The sequence below is a fragment of the Heloderma suspectum genome, chromosome 1 (assembly GCF_057233095.1).
Source record: "Heloderma suspectum isolate Gila_16-S chromosome 1, 16-S_ref, whole genome shotgun sequence".
In the NCBI taxonomy this organism is placed as follows: domain Eukaryota; kingdom Metazoa; phylum Chordata; class Lepidosauria; order Squamata; family Helodermatidae; genus Heloderma; species Heloderma suspectum.
The window spans coordinates 56357086-56378993 of NC_139458.1; the positions used below are offsets into that span (position 1 = coordinate 56357086).

At 42.5% G+C, this 21908-nt stretch overlaps 1 protein-coding gene across 1 annotated transcript in view; it reads right to left on the minus strand.

The window, feature by feature from the left end:
• Nucleotides 1-1301: 1301 nt before the first annotated feature.
• AKAP6 (A-kinase anchoring protein 6) overlaps nucleotides 1302-21908 on the minus strand; it is a 332898-nt gene continuing 312291 nt past the window's right edge. Inside the window, exons 13-14 of the mRNA XM_084827230.1 lie at nucleotides 11206-14594; nucleotides 1302-3924 (exon numbers count right to left, since the gene is read on the minus strand). Of these exons, the coding sequence (XP_084683356.1) occupies nucleotides 11247-14594 (3348 nt within the window). The 3' untranslated portion in view covers nucleotides 1302-3924; nucleotides 11206-11246. The remainder of the gene's footprint in view (nucleotides 3925-11205; nucleotides 14595-21908) is intronic.

Here is a 21908-nt window from a genome sequence, read left to right on the forward strand (position 1 = left end):
GCATAACTTGAACTTTGTGTTGTCTGTGTAAGTGAACTTTGTATTACCCACTGAGCTCAATGTGAGGCAGGGAACTACTCTAGAACCATTGCAAAGGTCAGGGTTCAGTATTGCACCATGTCAACTAATAGCAAAGCACAGAGATGACTTGAGCATGTGCAGAGTACATTTCCCATCCCACTGAGGCACTGCATCCTGTTTCCACATGTCCAGGAATTTTTCATCTCTCAGGACCCACTGATAAACCCTTGGAGGTTTACGCTGGGCTGTAGCTCAGTGGCAGAACACATGCTTTGCATATAGAAGGCACCAGGTTCAACCCATAGCATCTCCAGGTAGGGCTAGGAAAAATTCTGGCCTGAAATTCTGGAGAGTTGCTGCCAGTCAGTATTAAGAATACTGGGCTAGATCAACCAACAATCTCTCTCAGTATAAGGCAGCTTCCGATGAGGTAGACTTAATATAGCACCTTTCCTTTTAACACCACGAGCTTTCCTGTCTTTGTCTTTTCCTCTGGTTCCTCTTTGGTTGGAGCATGATCATTAAAGATGGGTGTGATTCAGTGTGGTCAGTTTACCTTGGTTAATGCCTTGATGGACCTTGACTCAGTTGCATGCAGAAGATCCCAGGTTCACTCCTCAGCATCTCATCAGGCGGCAGGTGGTGGGAAAGACCTCTGCCTGAGACCCTGGAAAGCTGCTGCCGGTCAAAGCAGACAATATTGGATGAGGTGGACAAATAGGAAGAGGCCTTATGCCAGGTTGGTCTGTATTTTCACCTACCTTGTTACCTAAGTATTATATGGTTCAGTGTTTCTTCAAAACATTGAATGATGTACACAGCATGAATTATTTGTAAGTGACTGGATAGAATTTATGTGTGGAATAAACTATGCTAATGCTGATTTTCCAATATATATATACTTTTGCTGGGTTGGAACTTTGTTTCCAATTCCATATTCAAGCCACAATTGTGCTGGCAACTTGTAGCTATTTCAGAAAAAATGTTGTATTGTTCCTGCAAGCAATTTGGTTTAACACATGTTCAGACTTCCCAGTCATTCAGATCTAATCTGACAACATTGCAAAAAGAAAAGCAAATAAAATAGTAAGTCACTTTCCAATTAAAGTGTACGTTTGAATGGTCTAAAGGTTGTCTAATAAAATAGAGCTGGAGTGTGAAATCAATGCAGTATCTGGGTTTACAATCTTAAAATGTAATTTGATGTTGGATTCAGCAAAATTTGAATTCAGACCCCTAAGATCTCAAGTCTTATTACAAAAGTTTCAGTGTTTCATTTTGAAATTTCAACTTTAATACAACATTTGTGTATACTTTAAGTTCAAACTTTTGAATTCATTTCAGTCATTTATACATTTGTGTGCTGACACCAACTTCATATTGTTTATGTTTTCAAGCTGATTTACACTTGTGATTCACATCTAAGCACTGCATCTGCCACTCAGCTTTGTACTGAAGTATAGCAAGAAGCATGAAAAGCACCTATAGGTCATCATACATGAGAGTTTATCACACATACATCTATTTCACGGCATGTACATGCAACAAATGTGTAGGTGAGCAATGCATTTATCTACATGTTTTTCGTGCTTTTCCATACACAACAATGCTGTCCATGTAGGAAATTCATAACCTTTGAAAGTCGTTCAAGAAGCAAGGCAGACAGCATTAGAAGTTGTGACTATATTTACACCTCAAAATTTCCAGTTTGTGCCTATTAATCCAATGCAGCAGGGATTCAACAAACTAATGGGTACATGGAATTTTACTTTACTGGTTACTTTAATAGGCATAAAAAGCCTCTGCCATTTTTGTCATCTGCAGTAGAAATTTCTCCAACAGGAAGGGGACTTTGCTTCTGTGATAGAAGACCTGCTTTGTATTTGCTGAAGCTATGGGGGTAAGATAGGCATGTGTCCTACTTTACAGAGGACAGTCCTCTATTTGGAGGCGTCTTCTATTTGGAGGGCTGTCCAGTCCAAGTTAGGTTTAAAGACAAAGAAGCCTAAGAAGGGAGAGTAGGGAAGAGCCCATCAACAGTTAACACCTGGAGAGCAGACTGGTCATAATCTTCCCCACTATGGCAAGATGTATTGTATTTAAATTTACATTATAGCAATTATTTTTACATTTGCATCTGTACGTACACATTGGCATATGTAAACGTTATGGAGATCGGTGTTCTCTCTTTTGGTGATGAGTAAGTGGGGCTGGGACAGCTAAAAGCCATTTTGTTCAGTTGTGACTTGCAACGAGGAAATAAATCTCAGGTGTGAAACTTATTCTGATGGAGTGGTGGTAGTTGTTGGTGAAGAAATGACTGATGTGGGACAAGGGGGTGGGGAAGAGATAAGCATCCCAATTCCAACATGTCAGGAGGGATCCACTTCCATTGGTTGACTGATCAGCACAGGGGATAGAAGTGGGTTCCCTCAGGATGCTGGACCTTCCGTCAACCTCCTGGACCCAGACATTTTTTTCAGGTTTCTATTTGTAGATAGCTTCCTTGCATGTGGCTTCTGCTGGTGATTGGAATGTCTCCAAATGGGCTTCTTATGGCTGGAATGGGAGACAAGTTAGGGATAGGGTGAGGTTCTGGGACAGTCAAAGTCCTCTTCCTGCCCTATTGGAAGTAGCTGAACTCAGAGACTTCCTTGTTTATTGAATCGGAATCTGACATTGTACATATAGTGTGTGTGTGCATGTGTTCATTCTTCATTGTCCAATAACAGGATGATCTCAGGCTTCTATCACATGTATATTTTAAAACAATATTATTGAAATGTAAAAGGAGGATGTTTTATGCACATCTTCGGTGTCTGCATTGTATACAGACATAGTTATTCCTGTACACTCATACAGACGTACACAGAACCTGTCAGGACCTTATAAGTATGGAAATACCTACTTTCAAACAAGATGCAGGTAAATGAGAGCCAGTTCTGAATTTTCCCCAGTAAACTACATTTATTATGCCAGTTCTAATTATCATGCAATCTAGTGGTTTTAAGGCTTATGTTTTCCACACCACTGAGCATCACAAACATTAAAGCATTTTATACTGTCATTATACATCAATGTTTGCACTTGGTTATACATATATACAGAAATTATTCACACCTTGCTATTTCCTTCCTTCAAACCAACATAATTTTACTGTGAAAGCAGCTTTTTAATAAATGGTATAAGAAATACAGCAAGGCACAATTTTTAAAAATGTGGGATATTTTTCTGATTACCACCTCAAGAAGCATAGTAGAAAACCAAAATGTTGTACTTAATTCAGTAGAATGTTAACAGTTCTTAATATACAACACTATGTAGCTGTTCCTTGAAGTGTTGCATAGATTAATTCTTTTAAAACAAATGGATAAATTTGTATTTATTTTGTGTAACTTCAGTTATGTTGAATCAGGAACAATTCTTTTCCCTTTGCTGCAATCAAATAAAACGTCCATCCAAAACATAAAATACTTCCAATAAACAATATGCATTATACACATAAAATACCAAATTTAATACACAAAATAGGAGAATAATGACATTTACAGTTCTGAAATGGTGATCCAGAATAATCATATATTCTGTGGCACTGCAAAATCTTAAAAAAAAAATGTAGTGGGTGAGAAATCATACAGAGGCATACCAGTTGGAAGGGTAGGTTGTTAAGAGGTAGCTTGGGAGAGAATCCATATGAAAGCAAATGGTTTTGCTACAAAGCAAAATTATAATTGAAATAGGACCAGCATATGCATCCTGGTCACAAAGCCAACATGGACAAATCACATTTGGAAAGAAAATTTATCTTGGGAGTCAAGTGTAACAAAAGGCAGTGATACAATGGAATTAGAGGTCATCCCAGGGTTTGGAGGATAAGTCTGCACCTGAAATGCGGCCAAGTTTCTAAAAGGAAAGAAAAAAGTAATAGCATGTTACATAAAGTACATTTTCATTTGCAAAAACAAGCTTTTCCAGAGCAACCAAAAATAGCTATTCTATGATCTCATATCAATGTCCTTATATGCAAAAATGGCTGTATATGAGCAACAATTTTTCATTGCCTGGAGTTTAAGTCACTATCAGAGAGGTATCTTTTTATTGATGTGGAAACTTCATTGATTTTTATAAAACAAGATTTAGTTTCAAAAGGCACAAGGGAAATAATCAAGTTTGACCTTTTCCCTCAATCCCATCCTTTCAGGTGCCTGTGAACTTACCTTCTCTACCTTTTGAAAGTGTACCAATCAATAGGAATGCATGACTCGATAAAGGCCAACCAACCAATATAATCTCCAGTCCTAAACCCATTACATGGAAATAAGTCCCATTAAAATCAGGGGGACTTACTTCCAAGGCTTGGGGTGTGAGTAGGTTACACAGGTTACATAAACAGAGCCACAACCTATTTAAGTATCATGTATACTTTCCTTAAGAGTAAAACAAAAAGGTAAGCGGACTCTCACAAACAATCCATAAATATAAGAGACTGCATTTAATACTGCATTAAAATTTAGTTCTTAATTAGAGTAATGAGTAATTTTTCACAATGTAGAATTTTTCTGGCCTGGAGTTTAGGGTTAACCTATGCAACAAAGGATTGAAGCTTATGATGAGGATTATGAAGAAATAACTGACAGAATATAGCTAAGGGATCAGTACAAAGTACCTTTCTCGAGCATTTCCTAGGAGGCACTCCAGGCTTGCATTATATGCCTTCCAAATTAAGTGGAAATAGCTGGATCTATCCAGTTACCTTCTCCTTTGAACTTATTTGCTGTCACTTACCTCTCTCTCTTTTTTTTAAATAGAAAATGATGTTTGCACAAAATAGTAAAAAGCATAGGCTTTGAAAAAGAACCTCACACGTTATTGTAAAGTTTCGAGCATATCTGTTCTTAAAACTTGGAATGGGCTTTTAATAACTAAAAAAACCCTCACTTTTGGACTGTATGTATTTTGAACATCTGTGCTTGTGCAGATATATTGGCTTGTATCCAGTGGTGTCATTCCACTGGCGGAACCAGTTCCATCAGTGGGACCAGGAGGGGAGGATGATTCCACATGCCAGAGGGCTGAGAAACTCTCCAAAGCAGATTTTCAGGCAGCACAGAGGGTTACAAGGGAAAAGAGTGGGAGAAAGTCCCATAGTGCTAGTCGACCTCCAGTAGCACCATGTTGGATTTAACCCAAGATAAGGAAATATAAAATAACAATTTCTATTCAGTTTAAATGAGGCATTCAGGAACAATTTGCTGCTATATGTGATTGAGGCTAAATACAACAACAACAACAACAACAACAGGATAAATCACATTAATACTGGTGTCAATTACCTAGAAGGGTGATCTGTGAGTGGAATCATGCTTCTGTATGCCTATATGCCCCAAAGTTGGTCAGTTTTAGCCCTGTTGCAAAAGAAGAGCTGGGCCATGTTTCCACGACAACGGAAAGGTGAAGGAAACGAAGGAATACTGGATTTTTCATGGAATCGGCATGGTTCCGCACAGAGCTCCATGAAGGACTGCACTGCACCATTATAAGTCACTGACAGAAACATACTTCTGAGTGGGGTGGGGAGATTGGAAGTGAACATCATCAGACTGGCAGGGGCTGCTCGACCAATAAGAGAGGCTTCCCCCTCCAGGCTCTACTCCCCTTTCTCCTGCCCCCTGAAGTTCCGGTTAGGCGATGATGCAAAGGATTGAAGCTGGCATTAATTACTCCCAAAAAGCCTTGAACCAAACAGCAGAGACAGTCAGCTTTGGAAATAGCGCTTCACAGCCATTAGGGGAGTGACTATGCATTTCACCAGATGAATACATGATGTACCCTGGGTGTACTTAAGTGTTTTTGGCTTAATGGCAATCTCAATAAATTTAGGAACAAACCTCATTGACCGCAATGGGAGTTCCCTCTGAGTAGACTTCCCAGACCTATGCCCGATTCCACCCATTTTTTCCCCTTTCCCTCTAAATACCAGGCTTCTGCATTAGCAGGCACCCCTGAATAAATGTGCTATCGTGACATAGTGCTATCATGTGATAGCGCAAATGTGTGATAGTGCACTTTCGGGAACAAACCTCATTGACTACAAAAGTTCAGGACCCCCCTGAACTAACGTGTTATTGTGCTGTTGTGCAATAGCACAAATGCGTATTAGTGCTATTTCACCATTGAGTGATAGCGAGTTACTGCCATAGGGGGGTATTCACATTGATGGAAGAAATGCACAGTAGTGTTACAATGAGATAGCGAGGGGGGGTAGAGATGCTGCTGGAGAACTGGGACTTTTTTCGCTGTCAAGTGATAGTGATGCCTTCTAACTGAGGATTCATAGAATCAAAGAATCATAGAATAGTAGGGTTGGAAGGGGCCTACAAGGCCATCGAGTCCAACCCTCTGCTCAATGCAGGAATCCAAGTCAGAACATCCCTGACAGATGGCTGTCCAGCTTCGTCTTGAACGCCTCCAGTGTGGGAGAGCCCACCACCTCCCTAGGGAATTGGTTCCATTGTCGTATTGCTCTAACAGTCAGGAAGTTTGTCCTGATGTTCAGCTGGAATCTGGCTTCCTGTAACTTGAGCCCATTATTCTGTGTCCTGCACTCTGGGGTGATGGAGAAGAGATCCTGGCCTTCCTCTCTGTGACAACCTTTCAAGGACTTGAAGAGCACTATCATATCTCCCCTCAGTCTTCTCTTCTCAAGGCTAAACATGCCCAGTTCTTTCAGTCTCTCCTCATAGGGCTTTGTTTCCAGTCCCCTGATCATCTTTGTTGCCCTCCTCTGAACCCTCTCCAGCTTGTCTGCATCCTTCTTCAAGTGTGGTGCCCAGAACTGGACACAGTACTCCAGATGAGGCCTAACCAGTGCTGAGTAGAGGGGAACTAGTACTTCCCGGGATTTGGAAGCTATGCTTCTGTTAATGCAGCCCAAAATAGCATTGGCCTTTTTTGCAGCCACATCACATTGTTGGCTCATATTCGGCTTGTGATCGACATCAATTCCAAGTTCCTTCTCGCTTGTAATATTTTTGAGCCAAGTATTCCCCATCTTGTAACTGTGCCTTTGGTTTCTTTTTCCTAGGTGCAGAACTTGGCATTTAACCCTATTAAATGTCATTCTGTTGTTTTCTGCCCAGCACTCCAGTCTATCCAGATCACTTTGAATTTTGTTTCTGTCTTCCAAAGTATTAGCTATCCCGCCCAATTTGGTGTCATCTGCAAATTTGATCAGCGTTCCCTGCACCTCCTCCTCCAAGTCATTAATACAAATGTGGAAGAGCACTGGGCCCAGGACTGAGCCCTGCGGTGCCCCACTCGTTACCTCTCCCCAGTTTGAGAAGGTCCCATTGATAAGCACTCTTTGAGTCCGATTCTGTAGCCAACTGTGGATCTACCAGATTGTTGTTCCATCTAGCCCACTTTGAGCTAGTTTGCTCATCAGGATATCATGGGGCACTTTGTCGAAAGCTTTGCTGAAGTCGAGGTATATGATGTCTACAGCATTCCCACGGTCCACAAGGGAGGTGACTTGATCAAAAAATGAGATCAGATTCGCCTGGCAGGACTTGTTTTTGAAAAATCCAGTAACTACCTCTAGAACTGTGATCTGGCCAGGAACTTATATATGTACACCACCCCACGGCTCTTTTAGTAGTATAAGCCTTAGCCCCTGATAGTGTAACGGCTTTAAGTGTCCAACATTCATACAGTTGGTGGCTGGTGAATGGGGAGTGCTTACTTCTGGTTCACAACATAGCACTAAAGTGCTGTTTCGGTTTAATCCTTTCCTTTTTTTAAAAAAAGAACCCTGGTGGTGAGTGGGGAAATGGCAGAAACATCAGGGAAGTGCAGGTGGGGAAAACATTGGGGAAACACTCCTTGACCGGGGTCATGGTGAAAGGCACACCTCTCGGCAGGGCTAATACACTGGAATAAACATGACGGGTTGGTGTACACCACAACAGAAGTGGCAACAAGCCGAATTAAGGAAAAGAATCAGACTATAAGCAGTCTCAGGTAGGGGTGGGTAGATCACTTACCTGGCTCTGTTCTGGGGATCCGCAGTGGGGGGGGAGGTGATCCTTCCCTCCCCCCGGAATCCTCCCTGGCCGTCTCTGCTCTGCGGCGAGTCCGCAGAGCCGCCGGCTGGGGCTACCTGCAGCTGGACCTCTGTCTGCTGCTGGGCCGCGGCCGCAAATGGTGGCTGCCATTGCAGCCACCAATTGCGTCCCTGCGTTGCCGTAATACACCACTTGTGTCCCTGCTCTTTGCCGTGATAGGCTACGTAAACATATACGTAACCTATCACGGCAACGCAGGGACGCAAATGACGCAGCGGCCACCATTTGAGTCCCTGCGTTAGCCGTGATAGGCTACGTATATATTTACGTAGCCTATCACAAAAAAGAGCAGGGATGCAAATGGCGTAGCAGATGCTATTTTCGTCCCTGTTCTTTGCCGTGATAGGCTACGTAAATACTTACGTAGCCTATCATGGCTAACGGAGCGAGGGAAATGGCGGCCGCAAGACCGGGGCCGCCATTCACACCTGCGGACAGCCAACAAAAGGTAGGTTCTGTCCCGGGGAGGTTTCGCGGGGTGGCGAGGGGGATTGTTCCATTCCGCCAAGAACCCCGGGGGTCCGTGGCGGAATTCTCCGCCATCCCTAGTCTCAGGAAATCCTTTTTTTTCCCACGATAACCTCTGGGGTAGCTGCTGGATGGCCACAACATCATGTATTCCTAACAGCCTTCACACGCAGCCAGTTCAGAGTAAATCAGTCATGGAAACAGGCCCCTGGGGAGACTGTACCTTTGGGGAGGGGACATAGCTCAGTGGTAAAGCACATGTATGTAGGGGGTCAATGATTCAATCCCTGGCATCTTCAGTTAAAAGAAGTAGATAGCAGGTGATGGGAAGGGCCTCTGCCTAAGACCATAGGGGCTTCTAACAGTCAGAACTAGGGATGGGGGAGAATTTCTCCCCGAAACTTTGGAGGGCCTAGTGCCAACGTATTCGGCCCCCCGAAGTAGTTTCGGGGAGAAATTCTCCACCCCCCCGCCCCCCCCAGGATGGGACTTACCTTTCCCGAATGTCCCTCCCGGTGGCGGGTCCCGGCGGTGGTTCGGCAGGTCTTCGACAGGGGCAGAGACAGCAGCCGGTCTTTCGACCAGCTGCCGCCTCCGCCATTCCAATAAAAGTAAAAAAAAAAAAAAACAACGCCCCCGTGATAGGCTACATGACGATTAATGTAGCCTATCACGGCTAGATTTGCAAAGTCAGTTTTTTTGGTTTTTTTTAACTTTTTATTTCGCGGCCGGGCGAGGCAAGGCGCCTCCTCCCTGGCCTGAATTTTGGCCGGGCAAGGCGGGAAGCCTCCCCCCCGGCCTGAATTTCGGCCGGGCGAGGAGGGAAGCCTCCCCCCCCCGGCCTGAACTTCGGGGGGAGCAGCAAAGTGCCTCCCCCCCACCGCAAAGCAAGCTGCGAGACCAGGTAAGTGGCGTTCGTGCACCCCTAGTCAGAACAAATAATACTGGACTAGATGAAGAAACAGTCTGACCTGTTATAAGGCAGCTTCCTATGTTCCTTAAAATAAAGTTTTACAGGTGGGGAAGGTCATGGGTCATATATATCAGTGATGATGACAACAGCAAAAGCATGATCTCTGTTTTGTGTTATTCTTTGCAAGCTCTCATCTCCATGGGGAAACAGAATTGTACAGTATTAAAGTATCTCTGCCAATAAGCAGCACACAGAATGAGAGGATAGAATTATCACTCCCAGCACAGAACTTTCTGAAGCTCCTTACAGAACTGCTATTATTTTCCTTTAATGGTCAATTTTATGCCACACTGATAAAGGAATGAAATTATAACTGAGATACATTCAGCAGTAAAATATATTTGCTCACAACAGCTTTATTCTGGCTTGCAGCTGGAGCAGAAATCATATGAAATTAGTAGAGATACGTTAGTAAATATGCATACTGTCACCTTTGCGAACTGAGTTTATTTTTAGGGTATACATATACCATAGATAATTTTTCTCTTAAGTATCACAGCTCCACATAAAATCACACATTTTAATGAGCTTACAGCACAGGTGCTCCAGGAAAAAAAATAATGGTGTTTGCCATTTATCTTTCAAATTAAATAATGTGTTTTTAAATAGTAACTTTTTTCATAATACACTTATGGGAACAACATTTATCTGTCACATTTTAAGAGATGTATTAGTAATAAATGTAAATTACCTTTGGAAAATCAGTAATTAGGCTCATCAAAAAAATAAACAATCTGCCACCAAAAAGATAATCTTTAGCATAGTTAAGTATAATAACTGTTATTTGAATAAGTTAACAAATTAGGATAGATTGCCTCTAATTCATTTCCCATAGCATGAGAGATGAAGTTAAAGTATCAACTAAGCTCTTACAGTGGGGGGAAGGGATCCTTAGAATTCAGTGAAAACACATATCCCATAGTTTGAAGCAGACATTTTCTTCTCACTGTGTTGACATAAACAGTGCCCTGACCTGGGATTCCACAGCAATGCTCATATGGATGTCCTGCACATATGGGCATCCTAATTCAATTAAATTTAGAGGGCAGGTGTCTTTGTACAAAGGTACGTGTGCACAGAGTTGCCACTCCAATGAAGTAAATATTGAAGTAAATATTCCATTGAAGCTCATGTGGGCAGAGAACATTGGTGCACAGACATCAACAAGTTGAATTAAGGCCTTGACCATACTTCACGTTTGCACTTGAGTACAGATATCCAAGTACAAAATGAATGCATCAGCTGAAATAGTGTTTATATAGCTGCTGTTAGTGATTTAAATAGATGTTAAATCAGAAGCTAAATAAATAGATGTTAAAAGTAATCAGGTAAGGATCAGTTCCAGCTTTCATGCATCTTAACAAAATAAAAGCTGTGATTTAAATGCATGATATTTGGCAATCTCAGCTGATGCAAAAAAAAAAAAAAAAGTTTTACCTTTGGACATCTATACCTGACTCTAAATGAAAAGAAAAAAATAACTCTGAATGGTTGCTGTTCTGTAATTAAATTCAAGAAACACAATATTATGATGTACTCACAAACTCTCCAAATTTTGTTTCATTATATGATCCTATCAGCAATAAGTAATGCTCAGGCCTCACAATGTTCAGTACCTACCTGTTTATGAAATAATGTGTGCGTGTCCAGGGAGGTTGCATCTACCTCTGTGTATTTATGTGCCTTTCTTTGTGAAGATGCAGGAGGTTTTCTTCACATGTAAGAGTTTTAGTGTCCTGGTGCAAAACATCCTTGTCTTTCAAGTGATCAGGCTTTAACTGAATGGCTTCAACTGAGGCCTTTAGAGAGGGGGCAAAATCTTCTTCAGACTTAGCAATCCCATGTGGCTGTCTTGGATGATTTTCTTTAGAGTTATTTGGAAGGGAATTCAAGACTGGATGTTCATTAGGGTTGTCCAAATCCAAAGATTCACTAGCAGAATTCTTTAAATTATCTGATACCATCTGGCTAATAGAGCCAGGCATATTTATGTCCATCTCCACACTCAAGAAAGAAAAGCCACTACAATTAGCAGATGTTTTAGGTTCATCTATTACATCCAGACCTTCATATTTTACCAGACGTACTTCAGCTTCATTGTTATCAACATATACCTGCTGTTCAACTCTTTCCTCTTCGGGACAGGCTTCAAAAAAGCATTCAATGTTTTCTGCAAAATCTAGTGGTACTGGAGTACTGCTCTTTTCTTCAACATATTTTGTTACCTCCCCACAGTCACTATCATGAGAAGAGAGTGAGAGGTAAGAATAAAAATCCCCCTTTCTAAGTTGAATTGGCCTGTGAGAATGTTCTAGAACCTTTTCCCTGATTTGTGCTAATGAATGTGGAACGGGTGGCTCACTTTCAGGCTGTGACTTCTTCTTCAAGGCTGTTGAGGCCATATCAATGATCTCCATCACAAAATTATGCACTGAGCAATCTTCCCCATTTTTTTTATCAAAAGCAACAGCTTCACAGTTACAACATGAATCACTACTGCTGGCTGATGTATTTTTTCCTGCTTTATTTGATTTTAAAGATGCACAGCAATCACTACCATATTCACTAATTCCTGTTCTGCTTTGTTGGCCATTCAGCAGTGATTTTAGTAATGCTGTATCTGGTGTATTTGTACCTTTTATATCAGGGTCAAGTTCTGTAAAAGGTTTTTTAATACAACGGCCATCAAATTCAAAATGTTTTTGATACTCTTTTTGAGAGCTGGATATACTTGACAGGTGAACAGACTCCTTGCCATCCATATGTGAATCATCTGAACTATCAGTAAATGCTTCACAGATACAACATTCATTTTCACTTCCTTTACTATCAAGTCTGCTAACATTTATGGCAGCAGTCGAAATCTGAATACATTCTTCCTTTGGACTTTGTTGAGTAGTTGCAACATTTCCATTCTCCATGTCATCCACTAACTGATCTTTGGAAACGTGAAAACCATCATTTTTAGTTTGCCTTTTTGTCTCTGATTCATGGCTATCTGATGTGTTCTTACTGTTGCCATTATTTTCTGAAAGCCTACGTATAGAATCATTCAAAAATTTCTCAATATTCAAAGAATCTTTTGCTTTCAAAATCTCGTCACTTCTTAAATTCTTACAGCCCTGGATCTCATCATCCAGTTTGCACTTTCTCTTCTCCTTTGACACATGAAATTTTGGTCTAATCCAAGTGTGGAGTTCATTCTTTATGTAGTCGAGTCCTGAAATTAAATTGCAGTCGTCATAAATATCCTCATCAGTTGCAATACTAGAATCATCATCTTCATCTTTAATGCCTAGCTCTTCCTCAGTCAGGGTGAGGGTAGAACTTGATAGCAAATCACTGTCGTCTTCATCATCAGTGCAAGCGGAGGTACAGGAAACATTAACAATCATGCTAACGTTGACATCGCTCTCATCAGCTACCGACCGATTGAGATGTTTTCTGAATGATGCATTTGAATCTGGGACTTTATTTCTGTGCAATACAATATCTTCAGAGCACAGAGACAGGTCATCACTGCTGCTTAGCTCGGTAAGAGAGGCAGGTGAATCTTCATTGATAGAGGATGCAATATCCAGTGACAACTGGCCAGTTAAGGACATTCTTTGAGAAGTGCTTTGGAGTGTGATATCAGAGATGCTACGCTTTATTTTTTGATCTAAAGGACTCTGGATATTTTCTAATCGATTCAAAAGGTCTAACGTCCTTTTACTAAGTTCTCCAACAGAATCGCTACTTCCGCTTAGGTCTCCGGAATCATTACAACTAAAAAGATCTTCATTGCTTTTGTAGGGAGTTAACCAACTCTCCAAGGAAGTGCTACGTTGAAGACCTTCTCCACTTCTAAAAACAGTTGGGCCAAACAAGTCATTTGTTACAGAAAGGGAGTCTAAAGAAGAGCTATGAGATAAAGTTGAAAACAGTTTTGGATTTGTTGTGTCACTTAGTTTCTTCAAATCCTCCACAAATTCACAGCATTTGGAATCTGCATCATCCAGGGCAGTTGATAAAGCAAGCTCATCTTTAGATGCATGTGCTTTTAGCTCTACAGGCTGATGTTCAGATAAGGGGACTTTATCAAAATAAAAGCCATGAAGCAAACTGCCCTGCTTGTGTGCTTTTCCTGAGTTTGATTGTTTCATTATCATTGGTAGCTTGAACTTTGAACCCTGAAGATATGAATAATCATAAAATGTAAAGGCATTTTGTTTTCCTTGTTGTAACTCTTCTTCTGAATTCTCAGCCCCATGTTGGGTAATAGTGTCCAGGTCTTTAGCTTTGTTACTAGACTTTGACTGAGAAGTATTTAAGAACGTAACATGGCTCTCCTCATTCTCCTGTTTAAAATTTTGTTTTATCACATCAGCTATATTTCCTAACTGGGAATCTGAAATGTTAGTTACAGAATTATCCTGCATTCCATCACTATCACTTAGCAAATGGATTTTGGAATTCTTGATAGCTTCTGCCTCACTTCCACTGGCTATTTTATTCTGACTCTCAGAATGCCTGTTTATGTTTCCACTGTGATACATATAATTCTGTGGTCTTGCCAAAGTGGTGCTACCCACTAGGTTTGGCAAATATTTGGTGGGCGACAATGAAGTGTCTTTATTTGTGTGTTTGTTTAAAATGTTTGGGTCTGTAAGACTGGGAGATATGAATGCCTTTTTCATGAGAGATATATTATTTTTTCCTGATAACTCCACATTGTGGAGGCTGTACACTTGGTAGATTTGAGGGCCTGGAGATGCTGTAATTCTTGGGCTGCTGAGATAATTTCCATGAACACTAGTATTTCCCTCTTGTTTTGTACTGTCATTAGCACACGCTTCAGATGGAGAGTTCATCTTTGTGTCATCCTGCTTCGGTTCTTGATCAAGCTCATTGAATTCCTCATTAATGCTAATTAACTTATTACTTATATCCATTTCATCCCATTCTAGTGCATCTTCACTTGTGCCATTTAGCTCCATTAAGCCAGGATCAATAACATTCAAGGATTCCTGTGTAAAAAAGAACAACAGAATAATCAATTAATCACAATCATAGTTTTAAATGATATATTTTACCTACATAATTGAAAGGTCCCTTACTCATTGCAAAAAGCCCATTGCTCATCAGTATTGCTATGCAAAAAGAGACTTAAGAGCTGTAAAAAAAACCCTAGATAAGTTACTGAAATACAGTAAGGGCACATTGCTATGCATGTTTAGACAGAAACAGTATAGCTGGTCTGGGAATACTGGGAGTTGTAGAACATTTTTCCGTCTAAGCATGCATAGGATTGTGGCCTAAATAACAATGTGGGACAAAGGATAGAATACTGAGCTTGGACACAGGAAACCAGGTTCAAATTCTTGTTCAGTTATGAAGCCCATTGGGTGATTTGGGGCTGCTATCCTAGGAATCCAGCTGTAGCGTGGTGTTCAGCAAAATCTCTAAACTCTGTATCTGCTTACCCAAGGAAGGGATGAACCCCATTAAGAACTGGAGTTCCTTCGTTCTCCAGAACTCAGAGGCCACCACCCACCATGCCATCTTGTCCAGACACATCTTCAGCCTATTCAGTCTCATCCAATTAACTATGGCTCCCAAACTTAAGGTTGAGATTACTGCTATTGGATCTGGTGATGTGACAATTTGTGGTATATCTCAAGGGTCCAACTGTCCCTCTTTACAAGTCTTCCCCAACAGTGTTGAAACCACAAACTTGTAAGGAGTGCCTTGGCGGCCTCTCTCAGTAGATTCCAATAGCCAACTCAAGACACGGACGAAAGGACTTCTTTTCAAAGCTTTAATCCTTTTACAACTTCATGACTCTTTCAGATGCTAATCACCAGCGACTAAAGCGAGGAAGAGCAGAGTGGCCTAAGCTTCAAGTAGGCAGTTGATCCCTGTTTGAAAGAGAGTCAGTTGAAGAGCCAGAACTTATGGGCTAGGGAGAGATCCTCCCTCTTTCCCTTGGGTCCATGGGAGGCGGCCGTTGCTTGCATGCCAAACGCGCGCTACGCCTCCTTGCCACGCCCTCCATCGCTCGTCGCTCTTTGCATCTGCATCAAGCATCTAAGAAGCCCCCTCCCGCACTCCCTCACTGGCAAGGTCACTATCTATCTTAGGAATGCTGGCAGGAGGAATCTCTGCCAGGTGCTGAGCCTATGAGGGATGAGCTGGCCCCTCTCCCACAGATTGCTGTTCCTCCTCAGAATCCGAACTGCTCTGAGGCTCTCTGGGCTCAGTTTCCACCCTGACAAAACTCCTCAGTAGAATGAAGAAGGGGTTGAGGTTGCTTAAGATTATCTATGTAGAAAACAAAACCAGCTTTCGATCCAAAGTCCAACCAAGCCATCCGCAGAGTAGGTCACTAACATCAACAGACAAATGTTTTATAGAGATCTGGAAAGTGACTGGACCCATACATCTCCAAGACAGAATATTCCTAAGTTGTCCCCTTTTAGGGCCAAATGAAATCTGTTACTTGGAAATAAGTCCGTTTAAAAAAAAAGTCAGGCATGTGGGGAGGGGGCTCCAATTTTCATCAGGACCATAGTTTACTCAAGTGTTTTTAGGCAATGAATGAAGTCATAGCAATGGTTAACATACCCATTATCTGGGTGTGTTAACCCTTCTGGCTGTGTTAAGCCATTTGGGGCATTCCCTGTTAGGGAGTAATTGCAGCCTCATAAAAAACAATTTTGAAATCCAGGAGTTTAGCATAGCTGAGTCCGGGCAGTAGTAATATATCTACCAAAAAACAAAAGTTGCAGTAAAGACAGGAGTTCATGACCTTTCTAACTCAGGTCTTGTTAAAAAATCTGAGTTTAGAAACATTAAAAAATAATACTCTGACAATGTGTGCAGATAAAGTTAATCATTATTATACCCATATTGCAGGACACAGAGTGGTGATTGAGTAAGCGTGGGTTACACCAATCCTGCAAAGTATCCCAGTGCTGTTATTCTCATTTTGCGAGGGAGGAGGGGAATTAGAGTAGTGAGAGAACCCTGCAGTATAGTCCAGTGTTGTTATCCAGCCTCTTGGTATGTTGGCATTTTAGGGAAATGCAGATGGGTCTGTGAAGTTGATTGTAGCAGCAGTGCAATTTATTAAGGGCTGGGGGGGGGGGGTGTTGTTATTTGTGTGCTTTGAGAACCTGCCATTTTTAGCTCTTGCAGGAAGCTCAAGTGGAGTCTCTCCCTATCTCTCTCTTAGTGCAGGTCTTGGAGCTGAGACAGTGTGGTGTGCAGCTTTTAAGAAGTTAGTGTTTTCTCATGTATTGTAGCAATAAATAATGCTGTTGCAAAGGTGCCTGAATTTATTGGATGTTGCCTGCAGAGCAAAGCCTAGGAGTGGCCTGCAAGCTGAATCTAAGGGCCATTACAGAAGTGAAAGGAATCATGGAAGGCAAAGTTGTACTGCAAAAGTTGTACTGCTGTACCATTAGCTATTGTAAAAAAGTGGCTGATAACAATGTGAAAAGGAAAGTTAGTAGTCCAGACTCCCAGAGAACCCTAAAACCTGATCAAGCATATCCTTTTCTCCTTCCACTCCTAAAGACTCTCCCCGCAGACTCGGCTGCTACTCTGTACAGCCACCTTCCCCAAACTGGCAATCTTCAGATGTTTTGGATGTCAACATCCATCAGCCCCAACCAGCATGGCCAGTGGTCAAGAATGCTGGGAGTTATAGTCCAAGACATCTGGAGGGAACCAGATTGGGGGAGACTGCTCTAGTGTTCACCAGTGTCTCCATGATGAAGTAAATCATTCCAGGCAAGTCATGTGAAGTTGTCAATATTATAAGGGCAGTGATGCCATAAAATATCTGAGAAAATATTGTTAAGACAGCTGTATTTGTGCATTTATTCCCCCCTGCCTCTTTTTCCTAGGTGTGTGTTTTTAATCCCTCACTCCAAATAAAGTTTTGATGGAGTTCATGCTGCTCTTCTGCATTAGTGCTGTTCAGTTCCCAGAATCTTCTACTACTCTGTGTAGGCTTCTAAATGTCATAGAATGTGATGCTAAAGCAACAACGTGCACACAGAAGGAAAGTGCGCAGGTGTGTTTTAGTGACCAATCGAAACTGCAACCACAAACTGCTGTGCACAGCAGCTTTGCTTGCTCTCCCCCAGAAAAATTTCTGTGGATGCCCATGATATTACCATGGTTCTCCTAGCAGACATGATATTCTGAGCATACCGTGGCTGCTCAGTGAGGAAGTCTCAATGTGGATGTTGTGGAAGTTCTCTTGTCTCATCTATGACCCCCCTCTGTCAGTTTAGCCAGGAAGGGTGCAATTCTATGCATGTTTAGCCAGAAAAAAAGTCCTACAACTCCCAGAATGTCCAAGCCAGCCATGGTGGTGGGGGCATGGTGGCTGAGGCATGCTGGGAGTTATAGACTTCTTTCTGTCTAAACATGCATAGGATTGTGCCCTCAGTCTCTTAAACAGAGGGCTGGCCAGTGCACCAACAGTATCCCCAGTATGCCCCTGTTTATCCAACGCAAGGTTGGGTAAACATTTCAGCTTGGTTGTATATGGGAAGGAAACAGCATTCTTCTCTGCATATGCTAAACTTAGGGATGGCAGAGAATTCCTCCACAGACCCCAGTGAGGCTGGATTCAAAAGAATCCGGCCTCCGGAGTCCGTGGACGAACGGAGTACTTATCTCCGCTTCCCATCGAAGTCTTCGCTGGCTGGATCCTGCCCGCTGCCGGTTCTGGAGCATCAGCAATGCGGCCGCCATTGCCGTATTGCTGGCTGATGCTGACTCCACTCTGGATGCAAATGGCATCCAGTACGCCATTTACGGCCGTAAAGGTTTTAGATTAAGCTAGATGCAGCCATTTACGGCTGCATTTAGCTTAATCTAAGTTGTTTACGGCTGCAAACATGGAATTGCCACAGAGCGGAACCGGGGGGCTAGGATTCCGGGGGGGGGACGGATCACCCCCCACCCACCCCCACCCCCGGAACAACAGGTAACTGTTCCGTACATCCCTAGCTAAACTGACCCCAAACAGCTAGGCTCATACAGCCCCACTGGAATTATCCAGACAGCTTTTAGCATTCAATGATATACTTCAGTAATGTCATCTGGTATTAGATCATGTAAGATCGTCGTTGACCACAAAAATGTCATTCACATATATATTACTCCTTGACCAAACTGAGGTCAAATTCCAGGCTGGAAAATGGACAGAGGGTCATATAGGGAAATATTTATTTCTATACCACCCAATAGCCAAATCTCTCTGGGCGGTTCACAAAAATTAAAACCACAAAGGACAGCATAAAACAATATCAAAGCTTAAAATTACAGTATAAAAGAATCAAACCTAGCAGAGATTTTAAACACAGATTTTAAACCGCAGAGTAGGAATGGATGGGCATCCCCCCGCTGTTCAAGTTCTCCAGGCACCTGCCTAGCCCCTGCCCCTGCTCATGCATGCTGGACCTGTGCTCGAGCCCCATGCCTGCTCACCAAGCAGCCCGCATTTATCTGGGCCCCATCCATCTCCGCCACAATTGCCACGTTTTGAAAAAACATGCCAATTTCAATATTGTGCACATAGACTTATACGCATAATGGCACCATGAAACTTGCGTATAAAATAATCTGCACATAGACTTATATGCAAAATGGTGCCGTGAATCGCCCATATATGCAAGATTCATGGTGCCATTTTGCATATAAGTCTATGTGCATAGTATCGTGGTCGCCATGATTTGAAAAAAACACGGCAATCATGTCAGAGGTGGAAGGGGCCAGGGTAAGAGTTGCAGGCATCTTGGTGAGCATGGGAGGGAGTCGAGTGGGGGCTTGGCAGGAGCGGCTTGGAGGGCACGTACATGGGCAGTCTGTCAGAATCCCGGACCGAGCGGGTTGCCTGTGCCACCCCTACAGCAGAGCTAAAAGACTAGAGTGCTAAAATGCTGGGAAAATGAAAAGGTCTTCATGTAGCACCAAAAGGAGTACAATGTAGGTGCCTGGCAAACCTCTTTAGGGAGCTCATTCCACAACCAGGGTGCCACTGCAGGAAAGGTAGCCACCTGGCTCAGTTCCTTTGGCAGGGGCTCCCAGAAAAGGATCCCTGAAGATGATCTTTGGGCCTGGCGGGGTCCATATGCAAGGAGGCAATCCTTCAGATAACCTGGCCCCAAGCTGTTAAGGGCTTTCGATGTTAATACCAGCACTTTGAGTCAGGTCTGGACACAGATTATCAGCCAGTGCAGCTTGAAAAGTACTGGTGTAATGTGATCTCAATGGCCAGTCCCTGTTAATAATCTCATTGTCCTGTTTTGGATCAGCTGACGTTTCTGGACCGTTTTGAAAGGCAGCCCCATGAATAATGCATTTTAATAATCCAGACAAGAAGTTATCAGAGCATAGATAAGTGTAGCTAGGCTATCTTTGGCCAGTAAGGGCATAGTTGGTATATCATCCTAAGCTGATAAAAGGTGCTCCATGCCACTGAATCCACCAGTGCCTCAAGTGATAGTTCTGGGTATAAGAGCACCCCCAAACGATAAACCTGCTTCTTTAGGGGGAATGTAACCTCCTCCAGAACAGGCTGAACGTAATCTATTCAGCATTAGTAAAAGAGACCCCCCTCCCCCATTATTTAAGAGATCATCTATACTGAACATACAAGTTTATGAGAGGCCAAATGAAAAATAAAACATTAAAATATTTTAGAAGATTTTAGAAGATTTTATTCTTAAAAGTCTACGCCTTTTCTGTCTAGAAGATGGAACAGCTCCGCCAGATGACTGATACTCTGCTTGTATCAGTGGCTGTGAAATGTAGGATTTCTTTGCAGCAATTACCACCATGGGCTGGGCCCTGCAATAGACTCTGGCCAGAGTTAAGTTGTACTTGTCTTTCTCCACTGTTGGTCTAGTTGTCATCCCTGGCAATTCATCACCCAAAGCTCCCTATAAAATCAGTGAGCTGACCAGGCCACCACGAAAGGACACTCAGGAAAGGTTGTGTCAACTCCCTCAGCAATGTCCCCATTTCAGGGGCAGGACTGTTATCCATGACAGCAGGAAAATCTTGCAAACCCATCAGGAAACCACCTGGAGCCATCACTCTCCTGAGGCAAGCATTTTAATAAATCTCAACTTCAGCAGTGAGTAGTGATTCTGATAAGCCCAAATTCTACTAGGCAGGTAGTGTCCATGACCATGGAGCCACATCAAGTTCCCAGCACAAAACACCAAATCCATAATATGCTCTGCTGTATAGGTGTATTTGGAGTATGACCAACCGTGCTGAATTTTTATTTGAATTGCTATTTGTTTGCTTGCTGATAAAAGCAGTATTAATGACTGGTTAGCATGACTAATTAATGTGAAAGACTTTAGCTGTAAAAACAATCCATCAGTCTAATCAAATAGTACATTAATTTCATATATTGCCTATGCTGAAATTGCTCTGGGAAACTTTGAATAATGAAGCAGGACTTTAAAGAAAAACTCTTGTTGCCTTTCTAAAATTGTTAGTTATACATATATAACATTTAAAGCTAATTTCATAAATTCCTTTCCTTTTATTTTAGAAGTTCACTAGACTATGGAAGAAAAGAAGTTGGATAATTTCAAATAGAACTGTGCACTAGGGAGTACAAAAGACTTACCTACAGGTCCGGGGGGGGGGTTACCACGGGGGGGGGGGGAGATGATCCGTCCCTCCCCCAGAATCCTACCCAGCTGGCTCCGCTCCACAGCAATTCTGCGGAGCTGCTGGCCGGCTCCGGAGCGCCAGCAATACAGCTGCCATTGCTGTATTGATGGCTGAGGGGGACTGTCTCTGGACACAAATGGCATCCCGTACACCATTTGCGGCCGTAACGGTCTTAGATTAAGGTAAATGCAGCTGTAAATGGCTGCATTTAGCTCAAACTAAGACCTTTTCGGCCGCAAATGGCATAGTGGACACCATTTGTGTCCCTGCTTCTTCATGCGATAGGCTACGCAAATATCATTGGGGTCCATGGTGGAATTCTCCAACACTGTGCACAAATGATCTCTCAAAATCATTTTGAGCAGAGAAATTTGGGAGACAATTTCACTGAATTTCTCCAGGGGAAGGAGAAATTCTCAGCAGTTTCTCCCAGGTAGGGCTCCCCATTGGCAGGGCTTGTACCACAGCTTCTTTCTCTTTTCATAAGGGGATATGGTTTTTTTGTACTGCAACAGCATCAACTGTCTTGGCGGTCTGGCCCCGAGTTTTCATCCACCACAATGCAGGTGTGTGTGTGTGGGGGGCAGTGTGGTATCTAGCTGAAGGGAAGAGGCAGAGTTAATGCGGAG